At 39.0% G+C, this 24,743-nt stretch overlaps 2 protein-coding genes across 5 annotated transcripts in view; one reads left to right on the top strand and one right to left on the bottom strand.

Annotated features, from left to right (window-relative positions):
* Positions 1-24,743, bottom strand: part of LRBA (LPS responsive beige-like anchor protein) — a 725,807-nt gene that overhangs the window by 292,857 nt on the left and 408,207 nt on the right. For all 4 annotated transcript variants that reach the window (XM_043484720.1, XM_043484733.1, XM_043484732.1 and 1 more), the window contains exons 39-40: positions 21,600-21,746; positions 18,953-19,089 (exon numbers count right to left, since the gene is read on the bottom strand). In XM_043484720.1, the coding sequence (XP_043340655.1) occupies positions 18,953-19,089; positions 21,600-21,746 (284 nt within the window). The remainder of the gene's footprint in view (positions 1-18,952; positions 19,090-21,599; positions 21,747-24,743) is intronic.
* On the top strand, positions 13,056-15,626 carry MAB21L2 (mab-21 like 2). Its single transcript, XM_043484791.1, has one exon. The coding sequence runs from the start codon at positions 13,953-13,955 to the stop codon at positions 15,030-15,032; it is 1,080 nt and encodes a 359-aa protein (XP_043340726.1). The 5' UTR covers positions 13,056-13,952; the 3' UTR covers positions 15,033-15,626.

The raw sequence follows: 24,743 nt of genomic DNA, 5'->3' as shown, positions 1-24,743 counted from the left end.
GTTTAGGAGAGGAGAGGTAAACCAGAGGTCACACCAAATGCGTGTTTTAAATAAGTATATGGAAAGAGAAAGAGAATTATAATCTATATTTAACAAAATCTAAATAACTTCCAACCACTGTACATCACCCTAACAGAAGTTAAACTAATAACAAAGAGTATACTTCTAACAATATAGAATTTGGAATCCCATCACAATGGTTTGTTCAGCTTGTGTAAGTCACAACTGATTGGACACAGTCCCTGTGGGCATGCCATTTCATCCAGACTGGACGGTTCATTAGTCATAATTACTATAACTGTACAGCCGAGACTGCAGTTTTATCTCATCATACATCTTTGATCAAGCTGCTTCCATTTCTGCTTCATCAGCATTTGAAGTTACATTACTGGAGTTTTTTATTTTCCATCAGTGATTAACACAGATTAGGCTGTTCTATCAAAACATGGATTTGGTCTTCACATTTAGTAAGGAGGGCCCAGATCTGACCACCATTTGACCTCTGACACTTCCAAAGCACCTAAACACCATGAATCATCAACTGAAATCCAGAATGTTACAGAGAAAATTAAACAAAGAAAAGAACTGACCTGTGTTAAAAAAGTAAGACAACTGGACTTATCGACATTGAGACTAACCATATTTGCTGCAGCTTCTCATTAAACATTAAATCACACATCAGAAGAACACATCATACATATTAATTGTTTCACAATGTCACTTTGGAAAGACTCATATCACAATTAGTGCTTCTCTCAAACTATAAGCTACATAAAGAAATTTCCCATGAAGCTTGAAGACAAAATGATGTAGAAGATTGTACAAAAAAAGGTTAAGGAACAGATGGATAATAGATTTCACTGAACACTAAAGCATAACATACTTAGTTTAGAAAGGAAAATGTTGCCAAAACATGGTTCAAATGCAAAACACTGAATGAAATTGATGTGTCAGGAATTTTTTCTTCCAAGTTCTACTGGAGAACAATAGGGGACTAAAAGGCCTGTCTCACAATTTTTGTGTCTCACTATTTTCATGTGCAAAGTGTCCCCACTGTAGGCTGCATGAACAATCATAACCGACAGTTACATGCAGGCACTGAGGCTGCAAAAATCCCAGAGTAATTAGCGTTGTCTGAATGCAATGACATCTGTGTTCTCATGGTCCTCAAGACATGTCAGGCCAATAAGATGTATATGAAAAAATATGACAAGCATTGCAAATGCCCTTCTGAAAGGTCTTACACTTTTGGGGGAACACTGAAGAAATAACACATGTCATCTTCTTTTCGTAAGCAGTATATTTAAGATTAAAAGATCTAAAAAGACCTTTTGAGTCATTCATTCTCTTTTTGTTAACTATAAAGCATTTATTCAATATACGGCGATGCAGTATGAAAAAAAGTCCGCTCCATGTTTCTCTCTCTTTAAAACTTTCTTAACACAAGTGATTTTGTGCAATGGCAGTATATGTGCCCATTCCCGTAAGTGACAAAATAGGGAGCATATCTTATTAACACTGCTCAGATTCTTTACATTTTAATGTTAAAATAATATCTCTTAGTACTGGACATATAACAACTTAAAGTGTGCCAACAAATGCCTTAGAATTATGCTTGCATTCTTCTAATAATAGAGACTGTCAAACTGACTGCACTAAAAAGCCTTTGTTTTAGGACACCTAATGCTTCTGCCGAGTGGTGCCTACTGCTGAGCCCTCTCTCTAGGCTGTAGCAGTATGCTGGAGCATGCACTTGCTCCAAGAAAGACATTAGTCATCATTAACAGAAGCACTGACACCAAATCTAAGTGCCTCTCCGCAATGACCAAGTGGCAATCATCTTTCTCTTACACTGTCACTGCTGATTAGGATTTTCTTTCATGAAAATTTAATTTGTCCCCCTTTCTTCAGCTTTTTTTTTTTTTACATTCCTATAAAACTCGGCATTCAGGAAAGATTTCAAATACAGCAAAAGACACTGCACCTATAATATAGCTGACAATATAGAGGTTACAAGATTCTCACTAAATATTTTATCTAATCCAACAGAAAAACACAGGTTAGCGAATGAGTGACAAGCAACAGGGAGAAAACCATGACTCTAAAAGGAATCCTGCTTTTAAGAATCTGTAGACCTCAAAGGAGGACTAAAGCAGGAGACCTGAATAAAATTCCTCTAAATATTAGTTACATAAAATGAAAACTTCTTTAAAACTGAGATGGTCAGATTTCAATAGCATCCATCTTTCACTATGTTTCAGTTGCATATTTTTTCATTTCTTAAGAAGGAAGACAGGGGTATTCACACAGACATGTCACTGAAAACTCGAGAAAATATTTAAGCATCCATACTATCAGTGTGCATTAACATGCTGGTTATGCAAAAAAAAAAAAAAAAGAGCGGGGGTGAGCGGTGGTATTTTCAGTTGCACTGGACAAATAAAAGTGATTCATGTGGCCATGCATGGTACCCCATGACTAGATGATACTACAGACTTAAACTGCGGTTCTGTACAATATCACAGTGTTAAACAAGATATCAGAGCGATAAGTTATTTAAGGAAGTTTTAAAAAACATTTACTTTTCTGTTTTATTTCAATTTGTTTAAAGTTTTCAAAAAAAAAATGTAAGCATGTGATAGTTTGCAAGGATCCTGGTACAATCCAAACTCCCTCTTTCTAGTTATAAATAATATCTTCTCTTTATATTACTTAAATTTTGTAACAAAGTAGATGTTGGCTTAAATTTAAAATATTTCTTATATTATTTTATATCCCTTTTAGAACATGTGTACTTTTAGTCAAAACCTGTTACACTTTTGTGTTTAGGTGAATATGAACTATACTTACCTTTAAGTGTAAATATCCATATGAAAGCCTTTTAAAAAAAAGCATCAGCCTCACTTCTTTTTAAATTCAGAAACAACCATAATTTATCAAACTTTAATCATTAAATGTTCAATTTCTGACTAGTTTACTGTGAAAAGTAATTTAAAACAAATTTGAAGGTCAAATAGTAACTGCTTAGTCTCTAATACATCACATTTATAAATGGTTTAAGTTTTTTTTCTACTGCAGTTGAAACATTTCAGAAGAAATTAGGATTTATAAAGGATCTTTACGGGCAATTTCTAACTACTAAACTTTTATAAGTTCAGAGTTATCATGAATAAGTAAGGATCTAGTCTAAATTAAAAGCAAAACCATGCAATAATGACCTAATTGTGCTTGCAGAGTATCTTTACAAATAATCTGCTCATTTCTTAATTTCTAAACTAAGTAAAAATGTTTTTTGAATTCTCAAAAGCTTAAAAGTAAACTCTACTGAATTGCACAGAATTTTACAAATCAGGATTTCCAAAACTTACAACAACATAATTACTAATTCTGAGGTCCAGTACTGAAATCCAGTACGTGTTCAAGTAGAGAAGTTTAGCTCTGTAACTTCCACCCCTCAACCTAAACCTCCAAGTCACTTGTCAGTTAAAGGTTGGGCGATTTATTGACCGGCCCTGGATGCATACTGTCAGGGCTGAAGGAAATATGAGAGAGGGTTGTGGCGACTGTTCTGGAGCTCATTGATAATGACATACCTGCCTCTGTCACCCATTACCCATACTACAAACTACTTAGACCTAACTGAAAAATCAATAGCCTACTTGCACTGGTTCCTGTGGCTGCCTCCTTTGATTGTCAGCTCCTGTCTAGGGTCAGCACTTACATGAAAGGGGCTGTGACTGCCTGATGCTTTCAGGACAACCTAACGATATGAAACTAGCCAACAGAACAGTAAATTCTGTCTCTCTGCCCTCCTCATCAATTAGGCTTTGACTAGGCTTGCCTGTAGAAACCTGACCTTTTAAGTTTAGGTGAATATGGACTAGCTGAACACACCATTGCCCTCAGCACTGAGCCAGGAAATCCACTGACAGGTTAAACAAAACAGAGGGTTGTAACTGTCATAATTTGCATTGCACTTTCACGCCAACAAGGGTGTTATCAGTAGGGGCAAGCCCTGGAACACACAACTCCAGCACCCTTAAGCCACACTACTCATAAATTTTCAAGTGAAGTGAGATAAAACATAAATTCACAAATAGCAATGCATTTCTCATCTCTTAGTCTTTCAGGCTTGCACTTTACAAACCCACAGAGTGTCCATCAGCAACGCTCTCGGTGGTCACCTGCCATGCCTACTGCATTAACAACGGATTTCCAAAGAATACAATATAGACATAAAAATAACTCAACTATGCCCATTGAAACGCTATTTTAGAGTGAATTTATAATAAAGCAGACAGACTGATTGATCTATAACTCAAAATGAGAACAATTAGATCTCAGTATGCTGTCTTTTCCTGTCTCACTTCCCTCCCTCCAAAAATATCCACAAGCTCAGACAAATAATAAGTTATCGCGTAAGTGAAGGGAGGTGTTGAAATTATTTCCCACCATGCTAGCCTGATACAGCATCTTTTACAGTTTGAGGGAAAACTAAGAACATCTGTAAAATAAAAGATGTTAACACTTCTTTGCTTGTCAGATCTTCTGATGAAAACAAGTGAAAACCATGAGAAAGTAGCATAAAACTTACTTTAGTGACTCATGGTTTGAAAACCATTTCCCTGCTTGGGTCTATCTTTTATCACAACATAAATATGGTAATGTTATAGTTGCTTAAAGCAATGTCATTTCTCTAAAGAGAAGACCAAACATTCCTTTTTTTAAAGTTCATTGTGAACTTGAACTTTATTTGGCTTCAAGAACTAATATTTACAGATTAGCTAATCTTAGTGAAAAATATCAGAAACACTGAAAGATAATTCAACAATCTGAGGAAATAAACACACCTGCCAACCCTGTCTACACTTTTAAACACATACAGTTTTGTTAAATATATAAGAATACACAGCCTGTTTCATTTTCACATTTCTGTGATCCAATTCTTACCAAGCAATAATTAGCATACTCTTGCAATTTATTCCAACTTGCTAGTGGGATGTCTCTCACAACTGTCTTCAATCTATAATTTGCATTTTCCCCTAAAGTCTAAAATATGGACTATAACCATTTGTAAGCTTTTTTTTCTGTGATTATTTTCACATTGAAAACTTTCAGATGGTTGTAGCAGAACAGCGCTGAAGCTCTAAATGTGTGCAAAAAGATTTCTGATTTAAAATCAACTGCTAAAGAGACAAACAACAACTCTGATCACGTTGCGGTAAGAAATTATAGATTTCTGACTATCTAGAAGAGGCAGAAAACTCCTCATCTGTCCCCTCATTTAACAATTAAGAAAACATGAGTAGAGATAATGACTTGATCAAGGTCATTCACACAACTTGTAACCAAGAAAAGGTAAAAATTCAGGGCTTTTTATCCCCTAGACGAATGCTGTTCTAATAAGCTACCCACCCCAATAATCTTGCGCTTCCCTTATGGTTCAGCTGGTAAAGAATCTGCTCGCAATACAGGAGACCTGGGTTGGAAAGATGCCCTGGAGAAAGGGAAGGCTACCCACTCCAATATTCTGGCCTGGAGAATTCCATGGACCTTATAGTTCATGGGGTTGCCAAGAGTCAGACACGACTGAGCGACTTTAAATGTAATGTACGTCTCCCTGTATCTTATCTATCCAGGTAAGCTATGTGACAGCCAACTTACATTAAAAAAAAAAAAATACACAGCTTTGTATTTCATTAATTTTTAATACAATTTATAGAAAGTTTTGACTAATTTGAAGGAAAGATTAGATTTGTAGAACATTTAACCAAGGTTAAATAACCAACAGAACAAATAACTATTAGAAATATAACATCTAATGAAGTAAGGTTGGAACCCTTTACTTATCTAATGAGATGATTAACTGTGCATCTGGGAGTCTTTCAGGTCCTCTGTGCACCTATCTGATAGCACAGTGAAAGGGCATGGATAGTGTCTGTCCCAGCAAGCAAATCATTTGGAAAAAGTCACAGTCGTAGATCAAAGATTTTTCACTCTATCTAGGCTGATTTAAACCTACCAACCCAGGTTTTGTCTACAGACAAAACCAGTCAAAAAGTAAGAGAGTGATTCTTTCGGATCCAAAGATCATAAGGGAAGGGAGAAACAGCAAATTCAGAAAAAGAAACAGACTGGCAGAATCTTGATATACATAGGCCAAGCAGCTGCTTTATATCCCAGCTTTATTTCACATGGTTAAAGGAAAAGTTTCCATTCCTTAGACCATCAAATATTATTTCATTTATACTACACAGATGTCTTCTATATGTAGATTAGAGCCAATGAAGGATTTTTGTTGTTATTTAACCACTACCAGGAATCAGAGAAACCTCTCAGCACATCACTTTTACTCAAATTCACAGTGTTTAAAGGAAGGAATACGCTAGATTTTTTAACATGTTCATTAAAAATACCACACAGTCTATTAAAAATTTCCTGTAATTGTAGCAGAAGATGGATTCAAGATTACTACTACTACTAATAATACAGATGGAGTGCTGCAGAACCTATATATCTCAAGAAAAACAGATGTTGAAAAGAACTAGTTTTCCTGAAATGTAACAAAAACTTACCTACAATATGCTTAACTGATAAATTTTAAACAGAGATATACAAAATGACTCATATGGACTGAAAGAAATAAGGAACATAACACCAAGTCTTACATTTTGAACTAAGCGCAGCTCAGTACTGGCATAATCAACACCCCTCCTCTCCGTCATCTGTTTCGTAAATGTCTGGCACTGATCACAAGAGAAAGTAGAAATGAGAGTGGGGATGGCTCTGAGATCCCAAGAAACATTCTACATGCGACTCAGTACTATTATCTTATGAAACAAAGGAAACCACATCTTCTTTATAGCAAACAATTCAATGTTCCAAATAGAACTGAATGTAACTGAAATCAAAAGGCTTGACTTATCTAGCATCAAGTTTAATAGTAACAATCTTGATTTTCTATCTTCTGGAAGTGATATTAAAGGCCAGTAAAAGTTTGTTTCTCAAAGATGGAGGAGACACAAATTATAACCCACTAATTATATAATCCTCCCATAAATCGTTAAGAATTGGCTTTAATAAAAGCATACTTTCATTTGTTGGAAATCATAGTAAGTCATGCTGTCAATGTTATTAAACAGGAAAAATATATACCTCAGAGTACATTAGTAAGATAAAATTGTTAAAATGAATGAAAGAAGGAAGAAAGGAAAGATGAAGGAAGGAAGGAAAGAAGACAGACAAGGTAGACTTTTATTTGTTCAAACTTTTCAGAACTGTCTTAGAGAAATAAAAGAATGTGACTGCTGCAGCTCAAAAATGTGTATATTTCTTGGTAAAGTTAAAAGACATAAGTGAAAATATAGTAAATTCAATGAAATACCTTCTGAAAAATAATCACCAAATTAACTTAGACTGTCTCAACACTGCATATCCTAATGCAATGATGTTACATTTACATTTCAGTCAGGCTAAAAACTGCTCACTTCCATTTTCCTGAATACAAGTTCTTTGCTCTATCATCGTCCACTTGATGATATTACCTTATGAATAGCTTAATAAAGTACTCATATACACAGCTGGTACTAAACTTTGGGAAAAAAACATCTATTTTCAATTGTCTCATCCTACTAAATTATACTTGTATAATTAGACTTGTATAATTAGACTTGTAAAAGCTTAGTAAGTATAAATATCACTAATCAAATATATTATCCTAGGTAACCCAAACAAATTTAATTCCACAAAACAATATTCGAAGGTACATAAAAGTATTTTTCAATAGAGTTTGAGGCTTCAGTAATGCAAAGTTAAGGCCATTCCTTTGACTTTACAGAACACTAAATTGAAACTGTTCAAACTAGAACAATATCCTTGGCTTACCAATCAATGTGATTACAAAGTTTGAGTTTCTTCTTTTTTTTTTAAGCTATTTTGTGAAAGAAATTTTAAAAAACAACTTGTTTTGGTAGGATGACTTACCATTTAAATAGGAACTATCGTGAACTGCTCAAAGAAAACACTGAATGACTGATTATTCTCCAGATTGATATCAGAGTCATAATTATCAATAGCTTATAAATAATTTCTCTGACTCTTAGGAGTTTTGGAAAATTAGATCATCTGACAGAGAATGAAAGAGAATATAATTTTACTTTGACTTTTAATACAATGTGCATCATATAATCCTAACAGTTGGTGCTGTTAAAGCTTATGGATATTTTAATATCTTAAGTAATGAACTTTCATCAATTAATACACTATCAAACTATGTTTGGATTATTCTCATTTTTACTTGAATAGTTTTTAAATTTGAATAGTTACTTATTTTACCTTTTACACCTTGATCCCCTAAAAAAGAATTTTCTTCTTAAAAAATATTAAGCATTTCTATAAATACACTGAATGATAAAGCATGTAAGAACCACACATTTAGCAACTTGCATTGATATTTTTAAAGTCAGATTTTAGAGGATAAGAATATATACAGGTAAACATGTGATCTTTTGTTTTCCCAACAGTTGATATTTTTAAGTCAATAATCTGATTATTTTTTAAATAATTCTAAAATGTTTTCCTGGAAAACAAAACCATATAAAGTTTCCATACTCTTTAGGAAAAATTATTAAAATACTATATGCTGTTTCCAGGGATAATAAATTAATGGGTATCTTTTAAGTCCCAGTGATATGATAAAGTAAAACCTGCTCTGAAGTTTAACTCAGCACATTTCTAAGTAAAGATCAGCAAAAAAATAAAAGTTTAAGGATTCTGAATTCCCTGGAAATGTAAACAGGATTATAACTGTCAGATGTACAGAAGCACTGGCTTCGGCCATTAGTTTGGTTTTGCTCTGAGAAACACAACATGAACTACTGAATCATTTCTTTTCAAATCCATACATTCCCTGCAGCAGTTCAAGCTTCATCAGCAGTGCAAGAATGTATAAAAATGACAGGCAAAGAGCATCACTTTTCTTTTTCTCTCATACTGTTTGCCTGCAAATGGAAGACAGGGGTGTTTCTCAAAGAACTGAAGTTGAGGTTGCTTAAGTCAATTGCTGAAGGAAAATACGACTGAATTCTCTATGCAAGAAAGTCTTGTAATTGGACAAACTGAGAAAATCAAGCACTGTAGTATTATCCCAGAATAAAGTATTATAAGATTAACATTCTAACTTTACTTGCCCATCATTCTTCAATTAGAAATATTTTCAGCTTAAATATTCTGTCAACTCATCACCTTATTTTAGCACCATCCATACAGTACCTGGTTCTGCTTCTGATTTTAAATATAAAAAGCCCTTCAAATTAAAATACACAATTTTTTTTCAAAAACATTGTATTTGTATAAAGAGTTAAAATTTTTATTCCCAAGTTTCTGTACGCGTGTTTCACTGCAAAGGGAAATTCAATTAATAATTAAAAGTTTATTTAACCACAACCAAGTAAAAATAGGATCTAATATATGACCTGGCTACTCTTCTGGAGCTTAAACTTTCACATTTTTCAAAAACTAGCACAGTAATTGCTGTAATTTGACTCATTTTTTTTTTAAGGAAATGGGAACTTTTCAGACTAAAGTTTAAACATACATATTTGAGTTTATAGTAACTAAAAACATGCCCACCTCAGTATCTTCTATAGTCTCATAAAATGTTCCTAGTGTAAGGACGATGAAGGTAAATCCTAGAGAAGTCTGAAGGTTATGGGCCACATGAAATCCAAAACAAAATATTCAAATCACACACTGCATGTCCTCCTCTTTTTAGGAATGTCTGTAGCCAGACCAACATGATAAGTCTGGGCAGAAGCATGCTGATGTTGGCACTGCCTAAACCAAACAAACAAGATGTTTAACAGTCAAATAAAATGTCCTGCAGCCTCCCTAATGAATTTGTCAAGGACCATCAGATTCCGCTCCCCCTCTTTTGCCTCATTAACTCAAGTATGATGAGCCGGATTATAACAAGAGAATACAGATCAATCGGTCTGAAGACTTGAAGTGGCTTTTAGCCTCTAGAGTTTCTTTCTCTCACTTGGTCTCCTTTAATAGAATACGGTATCTCCTGCAGAAGGGGCTGCCACTTCGTTTTAATACACCATCAAGGAGCTGCTGATGGACTTCTATACTAACATACATAAAAGCAGAGGTGACAGGGGCTCTTCAATTACAGCCTCCTCGGATACCGTTTCCCCCTTCAATTATTCAACCAGAGGAAGAGCGGATCCGCAAACACACAGCTGAAGCTGCTCGGAGAGCGGAGGCAGCCAGTGAGTTGGGGTGGGGGAGGGGGGAGGAAGGGAACCAGCAAGAGGGAGCATTATTTGCTGGAAGTGTTTAAGTTTATTGCTCAAATGATGTTTCTAATTAGTACCACGGCAATAAATTAAAGTCGCCTTTGTTTAACTGATTTATTATTTACTAGAGCATCTACCTCGGACAGGGTAAATTGGTAATGAATTGTTTTTAAATCAAAACATTTGTCACGTTTTATCATCCCTCGGCCTCAGTATGTAAAAGTGGACCAGTGAGGGGACAAGGGTGGGACGAGGCTTGGCTCTGCTGGGAGGAGAGGAGGCGGGAGTGTCCGGCGAGCGGCGGCGAGAAGCTCCATGCGGCCCGGGCCGCCCCACCCGGGAAGGGCGCGCGGGCGGAGGGCGCCGGCCCGCGGCTGGGCGCGCGGAGTCGGGCCGGCGCCGTCACCCGGGGCCTCGGGTACACGCTCGCTCCCCGGGGCGTCGCGGCCCGGGCGGTCCACGCGCCAGGCCTGAGCGGCTCAGACTGGGGACGCGGAGAGAGGGTCCAGGAGGGCAGGCTCTGCACCTCCGGCCCCGCCGCCAGTCTCCGCCCAGCAACCGCCCTCGGGAGAAGGCACGCGGGATCCTCCGCCGGCTTTCACGCCGCTCCCGCCGCCAAGTGCGCCTCCTGCAACTAACACTGCCCAGAGCGCCTGCGGCCGCGGCCAACCGCCCGGGTGCCAGCGGAGCCCGGGCGCCCGCGCGCGCGGACCGCGGAGCGCCGGGTCCGTCCATCCCCCCGCGGCCCGGCGTCCGACGCCAGCGGCGTGCCCGGGAAGGCGGGAGACCGCCGGAGCCCGCGGCCGCCGGCGCCGCCGCCACTCCCGAGAAGTCACTACAGCTCCGCGTCCCGCGGACTTCTCGTTCCAACCGCGGCCGCTGAGATGCATGGCGGACGACAAATCCGACTTGATTCAAAAAGGACAAAAAGGGCAAACTTCATTAGAAAGGGATCTATAGCAACAAGAGTGAAGGGGTGACAAGATGCCAGTGGTCTGCACCAGACATGTAAGAAAGAGGTCCAAGTGTCTGACAGCAAGTACCTGATGAAGCAAACTTTCCTCCGCAACTGAATTCGGGTTCACCTGGTTCAACCTTATGAGAGCAAGTCAAACCTTTCCGCGGGGTTTTGCAAAGCCTCACACAGTTTGCAAAATGAAGTCTTAGCACAATCGGCTTCATAGATTTTCATTGTTACCGCATTCTCAGAGAACATAAGGTCCAAAATCTAACTGAAAGTATCCCCATCTACTTGATGTGTCCTAAAAAGACTCGGAATCCACACACCTGAGGTTCAAACATAAACCTTCAATTCTAAGCAAATCAGAAACAGTGTTACAGCTTTTTCAACCAAAAGTACCTAAAGGCTACCATGGGTTCAGCTTGAATGACTAATACCTCGACTAAAAAGCACATGCATGAGTCTCACTGAAATGCCAAGGGAGGAGTAAGCCATCTGTGTAATCAATAACAGAATAGTTTATAGATTTTTGCAGCAGTGAAGTCTTTTAAAAGCGAGTCAATTATGAAAATAAAATGATTTTACAAGAGAAATTCTGTACTGCCTGAAAAACATATTCAAAATTAGATTTGTAACATAACTTTAACTCAGGTTCACATTTACTTCCCTTCATTTTTATTAATTTTAAAATAATTTTAGTGGCTTATTTTAAAAGTATATCCAACAAAATTCTACCATATATAAATCTGTACCATTTCTCACAATTTAAACATATTTTCTCTCTAATAAGTTAGTTCTTGCAACAATTAATATTAAATATATCTTAATCTTAATTATGAAGTAATTATAAAACAAGGTACTTGCACTATTTGTGTCCTGCCTTGTTTTTCAACAGCATATGGAAATTACTGAAAAGAGATTTACGATTATAAACCTTCACCCCATGTCCACTCCCCCACCCCAACTGCCCAACTGGCGCACACGTACAGCAATTGCTAGGGTTCTGGGCAACAATGGGAGGGGAGGGGAAGAAAAGGAAGACTTTGCCTGAGGAGAAAATCTAGAAAAATTTAGGTCCTTTCCCAGATTTCCCTTCCTCCTTCCGTTTGCCTTGAAGCGAAAGTAATTTTGTTAGAGTTTGCACCTTCTTCACAATGCTGATAGGAAAGGGGAAAAAAAAAGTGAACCTTTCTGAACCACTGCTACTCTCCCTTGAATCACTCCAGCCATCTCCAAGAAGTCCCTTCTCTATATACTCTTTTTCTTCCTGGCAATCGATAAGAGAGGAGGATAAAGAAGAGGGGCTGTAAAATGTGTGTAAGCGGCTGACTTCTACCATCTCCTCCTCTTTTCTTACTTCTCGCTTTCCTCCCTTTCTTTATCAAGGGCAGCGGTGGCTGCTACTGTTTGCCAAGCATGCCTGTCTTCTCTCTGGGATTGGCCACAGCACTGACAGCTCGGATAGCGATTGTAGGAACTGAAGCTCCACCCCCTCATGATGGTCCTGGACCATTCATAAACTAAATAACTCCAGGAAACAGCAAGGGAAGAGAGAGAGATTGGGGGGTGGGGGGGAGCGGGGAGAGAAAGAGGGAGAGAGGGAAATAGACAGGGAGGGAAAGGGAGGGAGGGGGGAGAGGGAGGCAGGGAGACGGAGAGAGATTAGGAGAGGGAGAGAGAGAGAGAGAGACATCGGAGGGGAGGAGGGAGAGACGACTCAGAAAGTGGAATCTGCACAAGCAACCTAAAGGGGGAGGAGAAGAAAAATCCTGAAGTCGTTATAACTAAACCCCAGATGCAACGCAAGCAAGGACTTCGTCACACTAAAACAGATTCTGTGAGAGCCAAATTTATAAATTACGAAGCAGAAATGAAAATCAAAGAACTTCCAGAGGTTTGCACCTAGAGAAAGACAAGAAGGACCCACTGCAAACAAGCAAACCCAGTCCAAACAACGCCTCCAGTAGGAAAAGAGGAAAACCGCTACCAGAGGACCCCCGAGCGGAGAGCAGACCTACATACTGGGAGTGCAGGGCGCCTTAGAACCTCTGAGTGTGCTGCGGGCTGAGTTGCACTTCGCTGCTCTCTGGACATTAATTACACCCTTCACCTTCCATTTGGGGGAGGGCAAGGAGAAAAGTGCTCACCTAAGCTGAATAGAGAAGTGCTACCAGCGTGGGAGAGAAGTTTAAGAATGAAACACTGAATGTTTTGCTTTTATTTTTAAATTTACTTCGGCACTTAACAGACCTCATTTCCAGATTTCTGGACCATCTCCGCTGCAGACGTCTAAGCCTAACCTCTTGGTAACCTGAATTTTCCCGTCTCACCCTGTCTTTCCCCACCCCACCTCTTTCCCTTCATCTCGCCCGCAGGCACATCTTCATTTCACTTATCAAGAGAAGGGGGGGGGGGAGGAGTCCCAGCAGGTACTTTTCTTTTTCAAAGATCTTTTTTTTTCTCCCCTTCTTATTTTCTGGAGAAGAAAAAAGCTTTCAAAAGACGGGAAAGAAAGCGCTAGGCGGCTGAAGCATCAGCCGGTCAGCCCAGGTGGAAGCAAGAGTGAGAGTGGGGCTCAGGGGGAGCGCAGTGCCTCTTTCGCAAGCCGCAGGGCCACCACCAGCGCCTGAGCCTTGGATCCCTCAACGTATTGCGAGACGCCGGTGTACAGCCCGGACCTGTGCCCCAACATGATCGCCGCTCAGGCCAAGCTGGTTTACCAGCTCAACAAATACTACACCGAGCGCTGCCAGGCGCGCAAGGCGGCCATCGCCAAGACCATCCGAGAGGTCTGTAAGGTGGTCTCGGACGTGCTCAAGGAGGTGGAGGTGCAGGAGCCTCGCTTCATCAGCTCCCTGAGCGAGATCGATGCCCGCTACGAGGGTCTGGAGGTCATCTCGCCCACGGAATTCGAGGTGGTGCTCTACCTAAACCAGATGGGCGTCTTCAACTTCGTGGACGACGGCTCGCTGCCCGGCTGCGCGGTGCTCAAACTGAGCGACGGGCGGAAGCGGAGCATGTCTCTCTGGGTCGAGTTCATCACAGCGTCCGGCTACCTCTCGGCACGCAAGATCCGCTCCCGTTTCCAGACGCTGGTGGCTCAGGCGGTGGACAAGTGCAGCTACCGGGACGTGGTCAAGATGATCGCGGACACCAGCGAGGTCAAGTTGCGCATCAGGGAGCGCTACGTGGTGCAAATCACTCCTGCGTTCAAGTGCACCGGTATCTGGCCCCGCAGCGCGGCGCAGTGGCCGATGCCCCACATCCCCTGGCCTGGCCCCAATCGGGTGGCGGAGGTCAAGGCCGAAGGGTTCAACTTGCTCTCTAAGGAGTGCTACTCGCTGACCGGCAAGCAGAGCTCCGCCGAGAGCGACGCCTGGGTGCTCCAGTTCGGGGAGGCTGAAAACCGCCTGCTGATGGGCGGCTGCCGAAACAAGTGTCTCTCGGTGCTGAAGACGCTGCGGGACCGCCACCTGGAGCTGCCGGGCCAGCCGCTCAACAACTACCACATGAAGACGCTGCTGCTATACGAGTGCGAGAAGCACCCGCGGGAGACGGACTGGGACGAGGCGTGCCTGGGGGACCGGCTCAACGGCATCCTGCTGCAGCTCATCTCCTGCCTGCAGTGCCGCCGCTGCCCGCACTACTTTCTGCCCAACCTCGACCTCTTCCAGGGCAAGCCCCACTCGGCCCTGGAGAGCGCTGCCAAGCAGACCTGGAGGCTGGCCAGGGAAATTCTCACCAATCCCAAAAGCCTGGACAAGCTATAGGGTGCCGGGGACTGCTTGAAAAGCGACACGGACGGGAATGCTCTCGAACACACGACAGACACACAACTCGGCGACAAACTGCGAGAACTCCAGACACAAACTTTTCTGTCAGCCACCTAAGAGGAACGGAACCCGGCAGAAGACTTCCTTAATTCAGAAGCAAACAAAAAGGAGAGCAGACCCACCACCCAACCAAAATCACATTCTTGCACACAAGTGATCGTTTTCTTCCAAACAATGTGAATTTAAAAGGTCACACAAAAGAAGCAATCGGACTTTGCCACCACAGAATGAAACCCAAGGTACATTTTCAAATCAAAATATAGTCGTTTCTCCCTTTTCCTTCTCTCCCCTTCTTCTCTCTCTCCCTCTCCCACCCTCCCCACTTTGTTTTGGGTTGCCTGAATGTTGTCACCAAGTGAAAAAAAAAAAGTATTTAATTATATGTAAAATTCCTCTTTTAAACAAAGTTTTGCTGATGTTAACTGTATCTCAGTGCCAATGTCAAATGTGCCCCTCCTTCTCCCACACCTTTTCCCTCACCCTAAGCAGTCTTGTTGAAAACAGTAATAAAAATATGACTTTACATTGTAATTGACTGATTGTGGATTGTTCTTAAATGAAGGCAGGTGAGAGCACAGTTTGTAATTTATAATATAAAGACGTGAACTTGAGAAACTAAATGCAAGAAGCTTCCATTTTAACTCCAGTCTGCAAAATTTACAAATGTAGAACATTTTGTAGATTTAACCATTCAAGTTTCCACCAAGAAAAAGGAAAATATTAATTTTACACAACTATATATCTGTTCTGTAGATTTTCAGATTAAAAGTAGTATCTTATTTCACACTTGAAAAAAGAACAGATTTTGTATGGAAGAACTAATTCTGATCCTAATTTTAATAGAAAAAGTTTTTTCACATTAAAAATTAAGAGACTTGCTCTCTTATGCTATAATTTAAAAAAATCCCAAGCCTGAATTACAAAAGAAACATTTATGGATCTTTTCTGAATAGTTAACACAATGAGTTAATACTTAGCTTCCAATCATTTGTTCTCTTCAAGTTTTAAATAATATGAACTTAACAATTAAATCAGCAACAGTAAAAGAGAATAAAATGGATACAGTAATTTTCCCCCAGCAAATGGTGAAATTAACAATCCAGATTTATACATTACTTCAAGTTTTTAAATGCCTTAGTGATAAATGCTGTAACTCTGATCATCTTTTTAGAATCCAAATCCCAGAATTATTCAGAAGTAGCTTATAGGCAATTTAAATTTTAAAAAGTGTTTCATACTGTTTTTATGACCAAAGAAAAATTACATATAAGTAGGCTCCTCCTCTTTCTGCCTTTCTAATGTATTCATTTAAATGTTTCAACTTTAACAAAGGTTTCTTTCTAATTCAAGGAAATAACTGATTACAAAATTAAATAATTAGTAAAACTGAAAGCATCCCCAAGGTTCTTCTTTATGCTGAAAGTTACTGTATACTCCATTAGACATGCTAATACAAGGCACAGGTACTGAATACATGTCAGATTTTGCTCTTTAATTTTATTCTTTGGATTAGCCCATTTTTTAACTTACTGAGAAAATCCATGAATGAGAGATACAAAGAAGAATGCTCTACAAAGCAATTTTAAAGATCAGAGAAGTCAGAGTGGGGGTCGCAGGGTATGGAGGGATGAGCAGCAGGATAGCAGAGATGGATGAAAACAAGGAAGCTACTCAGAGCTCTAGTGCCTAGTTCAAGCAGGCTTCAATTTTTAAGATTCCCAGGTAAAAACTCCACGGCAAAAACCAGTTCTGAGTTAGAAATATAAACTTTGATTTTAGCAGTTCTGAAATCATCTCCACTCTTTCAACCTATACCAGACCTTTCTCAGGTCTCTCTTCCTGCAGACATAGAACAAACACTGTAACAATAACTGGGTCAGGCATATATACCAGTTTTTAAAATAACACAAATGAATTTATTCTCTAGGGAAAATGTTCTGATTTTTAAGAACAATTTCAAAGCAAGCAGAAGGTACTTACATTTACAAAGAAATGACGTAAGGGCAAGTGTTTAGTTGAAAAGATAAAAATTACATTTTAAAATGACCATTTTTTCACTCAAGAAAGTATATAAAGCATTAGACATGTCTTCTCCCAAATGTCCCAGGAAAGAAGTTTTAAGAAACAAAAATTCCCCCAAATTCAGTATCTTTTTTCCATTCTTATTTAATATAATGCAGGTATCACCAACAAGAAAAGAAAAAACTCCAGTGCCTCAATTAAAAAAGCACCAACATCTATACAAAATAAAAAATTCTTCAAATAAGGGACTGAAACATTTTACTAATATAAAGTAGCTACAGTTTTGATTTCTGTACATTTGGCAGGATGCAGCAGTACAAGGTCTGTGATTAGGCTCAAAGATCCTATATTACACAAGCAGCAGGGGAAAAAATAATTTAATGATGCTGCACAGAAAAAGATCAGACAGAAACAGAAGTTATAACTTCCCCCAAAAAGGAGTCAATAACTTCAAAGAGCCTAATCATAAACATTGGCAGAGGTTTTAACAATAAGGACAACTCATTAGATACTTTTAAAATAAATCACATTTTAGACTTTACGCCATGTATGTCCCAAAACATAATAGAATATTTTGAATTAAATTTTGGCTTTTCACACACAAATCACTATAAATTAGAGAGTCTGAGTAATTTTGGTTACTTTCCTTTCCTGAAGAAACTAAAACAGGTTTTCAGACATTCCAGCCATATAACAAAGTAGAAATTTTTCCTAGCTGATATAATTTCAGAATTAAAGTTTTCTCTACATTGGATTAGCTGCATTCTCAGACTCAAAACAATCAGTTCCAGCACAGACTTCCTTTCATACAGTCTACCAAGTCCCACCTTAATAAAAGCAGCAATGCTGAACACTCAAGGGCTATAAACATGCGTAAGACAAGAGATGATTTGTAAAGTTTTAAAAAATTATAACATTTTCATTAAGAATGACTTTGAAACTCTTCTAAGTCACTAAATTTTAATAATTCAGATGTTTACATATTCAAAGAATTTCCTACCAATAAACTCAAGAAAAAAATACACATGTGTGTGTGTGGACATACACCACACATGACACATACACACTAACAGCCTGAAAAAGAAATGATTCCATTTTTAAAAACCTCTTCTCTTTCCACAGGTTACTTACTTTGCTCATTTTAAGACAGAACAAATTCTACCATTCACTTTCATGAAATAAACCTAATACTGGCTTTACGGCTGTGCCACAAATGTCTCTTAGTAAAATAAAGTTGCCAAGGTCTGAAAAGTAATCAGAAATACATTTTAAAGGGGAAATTACATTTTCATTTAAGAATAGGAAATTATGCAGTGCCTTGTAAAATCAACTACAGGTAATGGGAAACAGAGGTATCTCGCACACACAAGCCATGCTTGCGTGCACGACAGAGTAGTAAGTCATGTGGACAAAGCAAGCAGAGTGATATATTGGTATTATATCCAGAAAATATAAAGGCTAAACAAAATAATTTCACTCTCAATCTCACTGAATTGTATAGCTTAATTCAACCTGGACCCTTTGAGGCAAAATATATTTTATAGACGATATTCCCTGAGGTTCTTCCCCCACCCCAGAATGAGCTAATGATAAATGCAATTAAATGGAAATTGTTTCTGAATCTAAATGAACTTCAATAATGTAACTAGCTGGTAAGGGAATCATAAGCTAAAAGAGATAGTTGCCTTACATACAGGCAGAAGCAATTCATCAAGAAATTCAAACTATCTCTCTCAGATTTTACTAACGCCAGTCTTATTCAACAGCAGTCCACCATCCCATCATAAGAAAAACAAAAATTCCATAAAAATGAAACCCACTCCTCATCTTCTCACCTTGGGGTCGATTTTCTTGAAGTTAGGGTCTTCTTCATCCACCTCAAAATAGAGTTCGGAGGAGGTGACAGAAAGAGTGCCCTTTACTACAACAGAGGGGGCCACAAGCTGAGCCGGTGTGCTCAGGCTAACAGGACCTGCCAAAAGGAAAAGACAAGCCGGACAAGTTGGAGTGACATTTTTTCAAAAAATCAAGTGGATTCAGGCAGAAATTTCATACAATTTTTAAGTTCTCTCCTCTAGCAAACTGCCAGCCAACCCTTTTTACATTTACGAATTCTGCCCACCCCAAATCCCCCTCTGAAAATGCAAAGTTAGGGTTCTTATATTAAGAAATCTATATATAAAAGGATGTTAATCATAACAGTAAACTACAATGCAATTATTTTACAAGGAGCCTGCAAAGCTTTGGTCTAATCTCCTGGTTAGAAGGTGACTCTGCCTAAATAAGTCCATCCACATTCCATTTAGAAAACAAGCCTCAGGCTATCAAGCAACATGGAACAACAACCAGGAGCAAGGAAGACTCAATAGGTTTCGAAGGCCAGAGGTTAGCTTAGTGTTTGGCTGAGGCATGATTATAAAAAGATCACCAGCTTATTAGTGAAGTGAGAAACGTTAAACCATATTATCTGATAAAGACTTTGTGCCAGGCTGACACAAAACCTCTTCCATAACAACTTTACCCCATAAAAAACTGAGAAAAATACTTCTTTTCTAAGCCTGCCCTTCCATTGTTAAATATTGTTCAATGTGTCCAAATCTAATATTAGTGTAGTTCGGGGACTCTGGGAGTAAACAGCTGGAGGGTGGATTTCCAAGTGAATGAATTTTTATTGGAATAATCAAATCTCCACAGGGCTTATCAAAGAGACAAATCAGCCTGCTACTGAAAACAATGGATTCACTACAGATAGAAGAGCATAAAGTATATTAGAGCCAAACCTAAAATAAGGATTAAAAATAATGATTATACATATATATACTTATGTAATGATAGATGTAGTAAGGTTTTGAAATTCCATGTAAATTCCTCACTGGAAAAATCCTATAGGTGAAGAAAAAAGCAAGACAAGACTGGCATTTATAGTCTTGAATTAATATAGTGCCTACAAACAAGGTACACCTATTCAGGTAATCAATGGGTGAATAAGTGTTTCAAAATTCAGATGAATTGACATTTCTATCGATTGTTGGAAGGGTGTTGGTCCTTAATCTCACATCAATCTTAATGTGTGCCAGGAGGACAATAGGAGGGATGCTCTGCGGAGATCAGAGCAGGCTTTGCCCTCTATTCCCAATGTACAAATACATTGTGTTTGCAGATGGGCAGCAGATAACTGCAGAACAGCCATGATTTCCCAAAGCTCATCCCCATAAATGGATGAAATAAGCAGCTATGTGTTCTTTTGCTGTCTCCTTTGCCCTCCGTACATTAGCATGTAATCCTGAGAAGAAATAACATTTTTTCAATCATTCTCAGACATTCAATTACAGGGTAAGCAGACAGCTGCAGGAGCTGGGGCAGCCTAGGTCCTACAGAAGACCCCTGACAATTTCCACTTCATTTCTAACCCACACCACTTTATTAGTGTGGATTACTTCTTAATCCTATTGCCATTGCCAAGATTATATAATTAAACTCCCCTTTCACCTCTATTACTGTATGAATGTATTACTAGTGGCAAGAATAGAGGCAAAATAGAGGAGGAGGAAATGGGTAAGTGGATGCAAGGGAAGAGACGAGAGAAGAGCAGAGCACACCTTCCTCTCTACTTCTGCCCAAATCCCTTCACAGTATGCTCCAATTAATTTTATTTCACTTTACAAAGAGATTTACGGCCATCAGAGAAGATACCATCATCTGTTTTTGCTTTTCATTATCATTCATTGCATGGTTGCAGATATGTCATTAAATGAAAGATTTTTTCATGCCTTTTAATTTAAAATTATCAAAATAGAAGGGTATATAACTTTCATCTATGGAAGTTGTACAATCTTTCAGACTTTCCTCCTTGAGGGACAGAGTCACGGGCATTAAAGGAAAAAAGCCATTTAATGAATGACTAAAATTTCAAGCTAAACAAGAGAATTTTTCCCTTAAGGGAAGTAAAACTGAAAATCTGCAGAGTGCAAATCAAAAATTCCTACATCAGGTAAAATATGTGAATCCTGTGAAAAGCCATAGCATTCTTGAAATGGATTTGTTTTTGAGAGAGTTAAATGTATATGCAGCATGTTTCTTAAGACCTGTATATCAAAGCAAATAGCTCATCTGCCTCCAAGCTTTATTTACAAAGCAATTGCCATAATTTTACTTATAGCTCTCATTCTATAGAGATTAGGTAACTCCCATTAGATGGGTGATGCAATTTTGCTGTTGCTGCTTTACACTTTTATTCTTTCTCAGTAAAGATTATTCATCAAAGTAAAAGATGAGTAGGTAAAGAGAATGAACAGAACAGAGTGACGGGGATACAGTATTGAAGATGCGGGGGGAAATGTTTAGAAGAACAAAAGCAGTCTTCATTTAACATAATTGTGGGTGCATAGCTGATAGTCCTAGCAGTCACAGCTGGAAAAGTATGTAATTAAATGCTTCTTGGACCAGAGCTAGCTCAAGTATGTGCACAACCACTGAATTTACCGGTGAGATTCTCTAAATCCTTCTCATCCATGGATGACAGAGTATCATCGTCACCTTCCAGGAGGGTCTCGTTTTCCAAGTTCTGATTTCCTAAAGCCTGACTCTTGATGGACTGTTTTCCTTTAGCAAGAATATCTTCATCTGCAGCTGAAATGAAAAGGAAACAAAGCTGTCCATCAACTTTGGGAAGAGTCCTGTGGCAGAGAGGCAGGGAACTGAGGTAAGGAGAGGTGGCCGAGAGGGTCACTCATTTTACCCAGCATCATCTGGGGTGGGGAAAGTGATGGGGATGGCCCACACGCTCCTTCTGACAACCGTGATTCCCCAAACCTAGTCTAACGTTACCTTGAACAAGCACCCTAATCCCATTAAATCTGACCCTGGCACTGCTCACTGAACCATTTGTTTACTTATATTTAAGGCAGAAGAAGGTTCAATAACAGCACTTTTTTTTTGTTAGGAGAAAAAAATCAGAACCTAGTTTTGGAAACAATACACACTTAACACTGAAAAAAAAGGAAGACTGATTCATTCCTGTGAATAATATTATACCCACAAACATTATGCAATGGTGGGGGAGTGGCTGTGAAGGAGAATCCAGAAATAAGAAGGGTTTAGGGCCGAGAGCTATTCGCAGCCAATGAGGATTCAGGCCAGCTTCTGAGGCCGTGGCTGATGCTAATAAAGCCATAGCAGCTCCCAGAAGCTGCAGGCTCTTCCTCTCCCTCCATCCGCCCTCTTTCCTTCACACTGACCTTCCATACATTTCACCCCTGCCACAGCCCTGCTGCAGCCCTTACACAAATATCCAAGAGCAAGGCAGTGTGGAAACTACGTGGAGGCTCAAACACTACCTCCTCCATGTGTTTAAACTAAAGGGCTAAGACACCCCGGGGGCAAACATAACAGAAAGCCCGGGATGAGAGGCATCTGGGCAAAGAGCCTCACACCGCCCGAACTGGAGCAGCCTGTGCAGAGCAGCGGCGCCAGGATCGCCAGAATCACAGTGCGGAGGCAGCCTGAGGGGGGAAGGAAGGAAAGGGAACAGCACCGATGAGGGAAGGAAGGAAGGGGAGGCAGAGCACCCGCAGCCATCGGCGGACCCAGCGAGAGGAGCGGCAGGGCAGCTGCAAGGAGTCCGTGCAGAAGCTCAGACCCTGTAACCCTCCAAGGCGACTCCCCTCAGTTTGAGCAGCCTTCTCCTTAAGAAACACACAAAAGCAGATGCTAACGTCTGGACTGGGATCTTTTTAAAGCTCATAGTGTCACATAAGGGCAAGTTCAGACGCCTCACTGTGTGACTGGGAGACCTGAGAGGAAAAAGCACCTGCTCCTCCAGGCAGCAGCCACTGGCAGCAATCAGATGGAGAGGCTTTCTGCTCCACCGCAGTATCTGACGAGGCACAAGGCCCCAAACCCAGATACAGGACAAGGCACTCAGTCTGAAGAAACACTTCTCTACAGAATTTATTCTAGACAGTTAAACTGTATGTGTCCTAACTGGTTAACGTGAGAAAGCAAGGCTTCTTTGAGTTTAATAGGTATGGTTATGGATAATGTTAAAGGTAAAAGTTTATTTTTATCATATTTATTGTGAGTTCACCATGTATAACATTTACATATAATATTTATGACACTATTTAAATGAACACAGGAGCTTTCTATTAAATAAGAAAGTCATGGGAAGAAGCTTTCTCTATTTAGTATTGATTATCCTCTATGGATAAATAAAATCTTATTTTCTCCCACACCCACATATAGCATAGTATGGTATACATATATGAAAGTCTCAATAAGTATTTGAAAAGAACTTAAAGTATATAATTAAAATGGCTCTATTTTCTTAAATACTATAAAGAAACATACCCAAAAACCACTGTTTTTTTGGAAAATAGCAGTATAAGTTTTTACATCATTGTTTCTATTTGCAGCATTTACATTTCCTTACCTTGAAATCACAAACATTGCTAACAACATCTTTTTCAACTTACTAACAATTTTACTAAAAATAAATTAGTCACAGAGAAACACAAGAAAAATCATCATCATCTGTATTTTGTTATGAAGTAAATTATAATAAATTAATAGTAGCCAGTCAGAGTTTTAGCACAAATTCAGTATTCTACATTCTCACTTCCTGGATGCATAATTCCTTCAAAACAGAAATAATAATAATAATGCTAAAATTAAATACACTTATCATGTGCCGAAGAGTATTCAAAAGCACTTTAGACATTTAACTCATTTAATTCTCATATGCCTTCTGCTAAATTCTCCTTTTCATATGAGCAAACACACTCAGAGAGGTTTTATAACCTCCTCAAGGCAACACAGTTAATGAGAAGTAGTCAGGAATCAAATCTAGTCACTGCGGCACCAGAATCTGGGCTTCTAACCACTATGCCAGAGAAAATGAAAATAATCAATATACAAATATGAATGTATACATAATTTACTGATTGGTTCACTAAATCTAATGTTTCCCATAATGCATTTTAAAAGATTAAGTCACAATCATAAGAAATAAGTACAGAATAAAGACATATTCATTTCCAAACCTAAATTTGATGAACACAGGCCCAACAAATCCAAAACAACTAAATTCAAGAGTTCACTCACTACTCTCTCTCTGATTACTGCCATACATGGTTGCCATACCAACCTTATTTGAAAGAAGGAAAAAAAAAACTAATCTGAAAACATTTACAAAAAATGAAATGACTGTAAGAGTTGTCAGTGGCAATATGCAATGGTTTAAAATAGCTCAGTAAATTACATTCATTTAAATGACTACTAACTATAACCTTTTATCCCTTCCAACTGAAATTTTAAAATTTTAAATATGTTTCTCATCATGCTGACAACAAATAAGACACAATAATTTCTGAATTAAATAAAATTTTATGGAAAAAATTTAAAACACTATAGCTCTACCATACACATACAAACACCACTTTAATTTATTTATTTACTTATTTTTACAAGCTCGGATTCTGGGATTGTTCAACCTCAACTGAAAAAGCTCTTGTCACGGAAAATATGCAGCTTACTGATATTTAGAATGGTTTTCCTGTAATTAACTCCCCCTTGAGGATTTTAAGTTAGCAGCAGTAAAATTACCAACAGTACTCTAATACACACCAC

The sequence above is a fragment of the Cervus canadensis genome, chromosome 1 (genome assembly GCF_019320065.1).
Source record: "Cervus canadensis isolate Bull #8, Minnesota chromosome 1, ASM1932006v1, whole genome shotgun sequence".
In the NCBI taxonomy this organism is placed as follows: domain Eukaryota; kingdom Metazoa; phylum Chordata; class Mammalia; order Artiodactyla; family Cervidae; genus Cervus; species Cervus canadensis.
The sequence above is the reverse complement of the archived record's forward strand: the minus strand, read 5'-3'. Positions and strand labels throughout refer to the sequence as shown.

What these genes read in the sequence shown, in the direction of transcription:
- MAB21L2 (XM_043484791.1), top strand. Translation starts at nt 13,953, where the DNA reads ATGATCGCCGCTCAGGCCAAGCTGGTTTACCAGCTCAACAAATACTAC.